The sequence below is a fragment of the Miscanthus floridulus genome, chromosome 10 (assembly GCF_019320115.1).
Source record: "Miscanthus floridulus cultivar M001 chromosome 10, ASM1932011v1, whole genome shotgun sequence".
Lineage (NCBI taxonomy): Eukaryota > Viridiplantae > Streptophyta > Magnoliopsida > Poales > Poaceae > Miscanthus > Miscanthus floridulus.
In genome coordinates this window covers 40583228-40590704 of record NC_089589.1, presented here as the reverse complement: position 1 = coordinate 40590704, position 7477 = coordinate 40583228, and the positions used below count along the sequence as shown (strand labels likewise).

General features: G+C 43.2%; 1 protein-coding gene across 1 annotated transcript; it reads left to right on the top strand.

Annotated features, from left to right (window-relative positions):
• Positions 1-84: 84 nt before the first annotated feature.
• On the top strand, positions 85-5894 carry LOC136488459 (teosinte glume architecture 1-like). The gene is made up of 3 exons (XM_066485387.1): positions 85-169; positions 4368-4857; positions 5733-5894. The coding sequence occupies exons 1-3, from the start codon at positions 85-87 to the stop codon at positions 5758-5760; spliced, it is 603 nt and encodes a 200-aa protein (XP_066341484.1). The 3' UTR covers positions 5761-5894.
• Positions 5895-7477: the final 1583 nt, after the last annotated feature.

Below are 7477 nucleotides of genomic sequence, written 5' to 3'. Positions count from 1 at the left end.
GACCAAGTCAAGTCAAGTCATCTAACTATGTACGGTTTCAATATGAACACGGTGCAATTCTTATGATATCACTATATCAGAGTCATGTCACCATCAGATAACAGTTGCATAACTATTGACTTGTCTGATCTAATAGTAGAGCAAGTACCAGTATGTGTTTGGTTCGTTGGTGAGTGGAGCCTGACTCGCATCTGGGAACCAGGTTTTCATTTGACAGTCCGTGGAGATGCAAGCTGTTGTTGTTTGGTTGTCTGTATGTATAGAGCCTGAGAAGAGACTGTTTGGTTGCCTGCATGAAGTATATCGTATAAAACAAAAGTAGAAAACAAGTAGTCCCTAGTTTACTTATGTAACTGCACTCTAGTAGTCCCTATTTTACTTTTAATGTCTTAAAATCTAATTCAAAGTAGACTGATATCCCTTAATACATGTTAATACTATTGTTACAGGAACCTTGTGCACCATGCAAGTCTGGCTCACTACCGGAAACCGACACTTTGCCTAGTGCCGGAGGCTTTGCCGAGTGTATTTTATCGGGCACTCGGCAAAGACGGTCTTTGCCGAGTGCCAAATAAAATACACTCGGCAAAAACAAACACTTGACAAAATGCGTCTTTGCCGAGTGACTTTTTTCTGGCACTCGGCAAATATGTATTTTGCCGAGTGCTATTTTTCGGCACACGGCAAAATGCGTCTTTGCCGAGTGCCTTTTTTCTGGCACTCAGCAAATATGTATTTTGCCGAGTGCTATTTTTCGGCACACGACAAAATGCGTCTTTGCCGAGTGCCTTTTTTCTGGCACTCGGCAAAGATGTATTTTGCCGAGTGCCTTTGTTTTGGCACTCGGCAAAGAGGCATTTTGCCGTGTGTATTTTTTTGGCCCTCGGCAAATCAGTTTTTCAAAGCAATTTTTGAGGCCATAAATGAATTCAAATGAAAAACTTTTCAACTACAAAGTTGTATAACTTCTCAAGATCTACAAATTTTATTTTGTTCATTTCTTCATTTGACAAAGCGACAATAACGTTGTTCATAAAATCTACATCTCTCATATCTCCCATATTTAGTTTCATGAAAGTAGAAGAGAGATATATAAGATTTGTGAATAATGTTACTACCAATATATCGGATGAACAAATGACCAAAATAAACTTTGTAGATCTTGAGAAGTTATGAAATTTTGTAGTTGGCAACATTTTGATTTGAAATCATCTTGTCATGCAAAAACGACGTTTGAATTTGAAAATTTTAAAATTTGAAATTTTCGAAAGGCCTCGGATGGAAAAACTTCATAAATGAAAATTGTAGATCTCCAAAAGTTATGAAACTATGTAGTTGACAACTTTTTGATTTGAAATCATCTTATCATGCAAAACTACGTTTGAATCTCTCAAATTTGAAATTTAAATTTTTCAAACGACCTCGGATGGAAAAACTTCCTAAATGAAAATTGTAGATCTCGAAAAGTTATGAAACTTTGTAGTTGACCACTTTTTGATTTGAATTCTTTTAGGGCCTCAAACAAGCAATTTACTCTCGATTTAGTATAATATATGAGGATAGATAACAGAATCTAGACATAAGTGACAGTGTAGTGCAGTGGTAGAGCAGTAGACACGCGAGGGAGAGGTTGTGAGTTCGAATCCAGCTGGCCGCGTTAGCCACGAATTTAGCGCAAAAAATGCACCGACTTCGATGAAGACGGGCGGGCGCTGGCCGGTGGCGGCCTCCCCCGAATTTTTTTTTTGAAAAATTTTGCTATTATTTTTGGGTTTTTTTCGCATTTTCATTTTGCCGAGTGTAAATCTTTGCTGAGTGCTTTTCCGGCACTCGGCAAAGGCTTTGCCGAGTGCCCGACAAAAAGCACTCGGCAAATAGCTGTTTGCCGATAAAAAGATGTCGTGTGTTATATGCCGAGTGTTACACTCGGCAAAGCAGTTGCCGAGTGTTTTTGGGCCATTGCCGAGTGCCCCTGGCACTCGGCGAAACGACCGTATCCCATAGTGGCTCCCTAGAAACGCAAATGAAATTTGTATGTGGGGAGCTAGGTTCTGAGCTATCTTTTGCATTTGAGGAGCCAGGTTCAGACCCTAGTGTAGGTAACCAAACACCTGAAAGTTGCACCTAGGGATACTGGAGATGGGCAAGAACCAAGAAACCAAACAGGCTATATAACCGTCCGTGGGCTAAATATTGAGGTGGAGGAAAGTGACGAGAAGAGAGAAAAGAGGAACAGGCTTTACAGCTAGCTTATTCAAAAAAAAACTTTGTGAGAGAAGAAAGTAGACCATGTATTACGAAGAGCTAACTACTATATTCGTGGGCTAAGAGATGGTAACAAAAATCTATATAGCCACGACCAGCTGTATTATTAGCTTTGCTAGTATGAGATTCACAAGCATGTTGTAGCTAGCTTCTTCGTTTGTTGATTGGCAGGGCACGACACAAGTATGTCTAGTTTACTTGACTTTAACAGTGAGTCAACCAAGTTTCAACTTGCCTTGCACTGCGGTTTTATGGCCCATCGACCCCACCATCTGTATTCTGTACGGTTTGTGGGAAATCATGCACTTGTATGTCCGAGATTTGGGGTTACGAGGCACTACGGGAAACGGGATCTTTGTCGAGTGCAAACTTCTTTGCCGAGTGTTAAAAATTGGGTACTCGGCAAAGACCTTTGCCGAGTGCTGTACTCGGCAAAGAATTGCACTCGGCAAAAAAAGGCTCTCGGCAAAAGCGTGGCACTCGGCATAGGCTGCCCCGCGTAACGGTGTTCAGCCACGTCCTTCTTTGCCGAGTGCATGCTGTTAGGCACTCGGCAAAGAAGTTTTTTTTTTAAATATCTTTGCCGAGTGTTCCAGAACTGGCACTCAGCAAAGATGTTTTTTTTTAAAAAAAAAATTCTTTGCCGAGTGTCCCAGATCTGGCACTCGGCAAAGAAGGTTTTTTTAAAAAAATCTTTGCCGAGTGTCCCAGATCTGGCACTCGGCGAAGATTTTTTTTTTGGAAAATACTTTGCCGAGTGTCTCTGTGAAGGCACTTGGCAAAGAGGAATTTTTTTTAAAAAAATTCAAAACCCTCTTTGGCGAGTGCCTTATTCATGGCACTCGGCAAAGACCCCCTTTGCCGAGTGCCACGCGCCGGTACTCGGCAAAGTTTTTTTATTTTTTTTGTTTTTGGCCTCCAAATTTTTTGTACAGCCCTTTTAAAGTACCAAGAACTCCTCGTTAGAATTTGGGGATTTTTTGTGGCTTTTTGATATATTTAGTTACTTTATTTCGTTTACTTGATTTTTTTCGAAAAATATAAATTTGAACCGCACGTGGTACGAATAATGGAATTTAATGATTCAAAAATTGATAGTCATGTTACTGAGTGTAGTGTGAGGCCGTATCCAGGAATGGACCCGAAATTTCGGACATCTTGTTCACGAAACATGACCGTGAACTTGCGTGCAAAGTGTTTTTAAATTCTATAAAAAGCAAACGAAGTCCAAAAATCATGAAACTTGTTGAGATGTCGTGATATCGTATGTGGAGGTTATGATAAAAATTTCAGAAGATTTCGTGCACGTTGTCACGTACGATGCTCGCAAACCGAAGAATCTCCGAAGAAGTTTCATGATTTCGTGAAGAGGCTGACCAGGTGGTAAGCATCGTATGTGACAAACTTGCGTGAAACCTCCTTAATTTTTTATCACAGCCTCCACATATGATATCATGACATCTCGACAAGTTTCTAGATTTTCGGTCTTCTTTAGCTTTTTATAGAATTTAAAAACAACTCGACCACAAGTTCGTGGTCATGTTTCGTGAACAAGATGTTCGAAATTGATGGTCTGTTCCTGGATACGGCCTCACATTATACTAAATAACATGAATATCATTTTCCCATTCACTTTTTTCATTATTCGAATGACTAGCGGTTATAATTTGAATTATCCAAGAAAATTCAATTAAATGAAATAAATTAAAGAAATATAGAAAAAGTCCGAGAAATGTGCACATTGGAACATGGAGTACCAGGTATTGTATGAGGACTACAGAAAAAGTTTGGGGGCAGGAAGAAAAAAAATAAAAACGGTTTGCCGAGTGTCTGTGTTTGACGCTCGGCAAAGGAGCCTCTTTGCCGAGTGCCAGGACGGCTGGCACCCGACAAAGAATTTTATTTTTTTTTGAAAAAACCTCTCTTTGCCGAGTGTCAGCCGTCCTGGCACTCGGCAAAGAATTTAAAAAAAATTAAAAAATACTTTGCCGAGTGCCCAGGCACTCGACAAAGAATTTAAAAAAATTAAAAAAATACTTTGCCGAGTGCTAGATCGGGGGCACTCGGTAAAGAAATTTTTGTGCTATCTTGCCGGGAAACAGCCCTTTGGGCCATTTCTCCCCGCCACTACTGTCCTGACCGTGAAAGACACGCGCACACAGCACCAGTTCGGGCACGACGCCGCCGTGCCGCCGCCGCCGCCCATCGCCGCCACAGCAGCAGCAGCCGCGGCTTCCCCCGCGGCGGCCCCGCGCGGGGCGCCGAGCCGGGCGGAGTGCTCCGTCGACCTCAAGCTCGACGTGCTCGGCGAGTTCGGGGCGGCGGACGGGATGAAGGAGCCTGCGGCGGCGGCGCCGCCGTCCGCAAGCCCAATGAAGCGCCCGCGCTCGGGTCCCCAATGAAGCGCCCGCGCTCGGGTCCCGGTGGCGCCGCCGGGGCGCAGTGCCCGTCGTGCGCGGTGGACAGCTGCAAGGCCGACCTCAGCAAGTGCCGCGACTATCACCGCCGCCACAAGGTCTGCGAGGCGCACTCCAAGACGCCCGTCGTCGTCGTCCCCGGCCGCGAGATGCGCTTCTGCCAGCAGTGCAGCCGGTATATACGTACAACAATTCCTCAGCCCAAAGCAATCCCATCCCTTGTTCTTTGCTTCGGATTCTCCCCAATTTGTCACCAACAGTCACAGATATGATGAACTTGAGCTTAGCAATTACTAGCATACACCTGCCTGAGTGGGCTGTCTTGCTTCAAGGATGCACAGCTTTACCTTTCCCGGCTCCACTTTTTCAGCCTTTTCATATGAACGTACACTGATCTTTTCCCTGTTTCCCTTTAGCATGTCAACAAGTATTACCAGAATTAACACCGCCTCTTTTTCTACTTGTGCATACCAACTTTCTAACCCATCAGTGAGAATCATTATCCGGCAAAAGCCAGGACGCACTTCATCTTCATGTGCTAGAGGATCATCTTTTCTTGTGGCGCTTCTTCACCTGACCCCTGTATAGCTTTCGTCGTCTTGGGTTACGTTTAAAAGTGAACAATGAATTGGAATTCGAATCCGTCATCAAATTGATGCTTCTCTGCTTTAGTACAAAACAGAGAGGACACATTTTGAATCAAGCACAGAGACCAGAACCTGGTCTTTCCGATAGAATTCTTTAAGGAGTATAGTCACTTTAATCAGGATCTGTGCATTTTTTGCTTTGAGAAGAACTCCTCTCAAATCATTAAGCCCCATCTTTGACGTTTTTGCATATGTACTTCTTTTGAAAACCTTTCCTTGCTGAACAAATAATGAGATCCGTATGATTCTTGCATTTTTGTCATGTATTCTTTCGCGCAACAGTATTTACGTAACCAGTCAGTGTGTCTAGCTAGCATTATCCCTAGATTGATCACTGCCGCTACTATTTGCTTGTGCAAAGTTATTTGGGAAGGCAACCCCATTTTTTTCTACTTTGTTGCAGTTTGACGCCTGAATTCTCTTCGGTATAAACTGTTTGAACAGAGCAGTGCCAACCAAAGCATGGTGAAGTAGATGTATCTTTGTCGTTTTCATCAGTTCATCGTTAAAGTAAGTGTCATGTTTTTTCGCTCATCTTTTTATTATATTGCAAGCAGTTAGGTTGTCAAGGGAACTGTGTTGGAACTGGCTTATAACAAACAATAATCTGGCCAAGGGTACAAAGAACAACAGACACTATGTTTCAGAAATATTCCTTTTAGTTAGCTAAGAATTTTACCATGTCTGTTGCTGCCATGAAGTGTTACTTGCTGTTTTACCTTTCCAAACAATTAAATTATGTTACTTTGGATGAGATATATATGTGATGGATGATATATATATATATATGATATATGTTTGTATGAATTTATTTGTCACGATGGAATGTAAAAAAAATAAAAAAAATTCAGCTTTGCCGAGTGCCATGACCATGGCACTCGGCAAAGATTTTTTAAAAAAAAATTCAAACTTTGCCGAGTGCCAGACAGAGGGCACTCGGCAAAGAATTTTTTTTTAAAAAAATTCAAACTTTGCCGAGTGCCGGCCAGAGGGCACTCGGCAAAGAATTTTTTTTTAAAAAAAATTCAAACTTTGCCGAGTGCCAGAAAAAGGGCACTCGGCAAAGATTTTTTTTAAAAAAAAATTCAAACTTTGCCGAGCGCCGGCCAGGGACCCTCGGCAAAGAATTTTTTTTAAAAGAATAAAAAATCTTTGCCGAGTGCCAGCAGGGTTGGCACTCGGCAAAGAGACCGTCAACAGGGCCGGCGCCGTGACGGTCTCTTTTCTTTACCGAGTGCCCGATAAAAGACACTCGACAAAGAGGGCTTTGCCGATCAATTTTTTGCCGTGTGTTCTTTTCCGAATGCAATTTGGCCTTTGCCGAGTGCCTCACGCACTCGGCAAACAACCTGAATCCAGTAGTGACTAGTGAGGGTATCATATTGTACCTTTATTAATAGTTTGTGAAAGAAATACAATATATTAAGTTATGAATGTTCTATAATACTACTATGCACGAGTGGTTGTATGTAGTTATAACAATATTATGTAGGACACGTACTGTTGCCAAGCAAACTGCATCTAGTTGTCAAGTGTTCGGCCGCTGGATGGGCTTCCAAGGTGCCTCCATCAGGACAGGGGCAAAGGAATAAAAGACTAGGGACAGTCTGTGAGGCTTTTACCTGTATACCCTTAAAAAAGATGTCACACTCCTGCGTATCCCTCAAAAGTTGGTCGTCACCTATATGCCCTCGCTCGAACTTTTCTTTTCCCTCATGCCATTCCGTCGGCATTTGCTCGTAACGGTGGGTAACGGCTCTGGAGAATGACCCATTTGCCCTTAGACTTGTATGGGTGTCTGAATTTTTTCGTTTCCTCTGTGCCATTGCCAGGCCAGGTGGATGCATCTTGCCTCGTCACGCCACTCGGCCACTGTGAAAGGTAGCAGAGTCTGACAAGCACGCCGTTTTCGCCTTTTCCCTGTCCGATGAAGAAGGCCCCGCGTACCGTACTGTGCTTTTGCACTCCATCCACCTCGGACTGGAAGATCTTTTGCACCGGTACTGTAGATCCGATTGCCGCGGGGATTTGGTTGGCTGTGCAACTTCCTTCCCGCCGGAACCGTACACGAGCCACGCAAATGCCACGAGCCGAGAGGTTCGATGTCTCCGCTGCCGCGTGCTTCGCTATACTCCCTGCGACCGAACC

Bases quoted from the DNA above. Each gene is read 5' to 3' on its own strand.
- LOC136488459 (XM_066485387.1), top strand. From the start codon at position 85: ATGTCACCATCAGATAACAGTTGCATAACTATTGACTTGTCTGATCTA. The intron at 170-4,367 runs GTGAGTGGAGCC...GCCGGGAAACAG, and splicing joins AGTATGTGTTTGGTTCGTTG to CCCTTTGGGCCATTTCTCCC. The intron at 4,858-5,732 runs GTATATACGTAC...ACTTTGTTGCAG, and splicing joins TTCTGCCAGCAGTGCAGCCG to TTTGACGCCTGAATTCTCTT.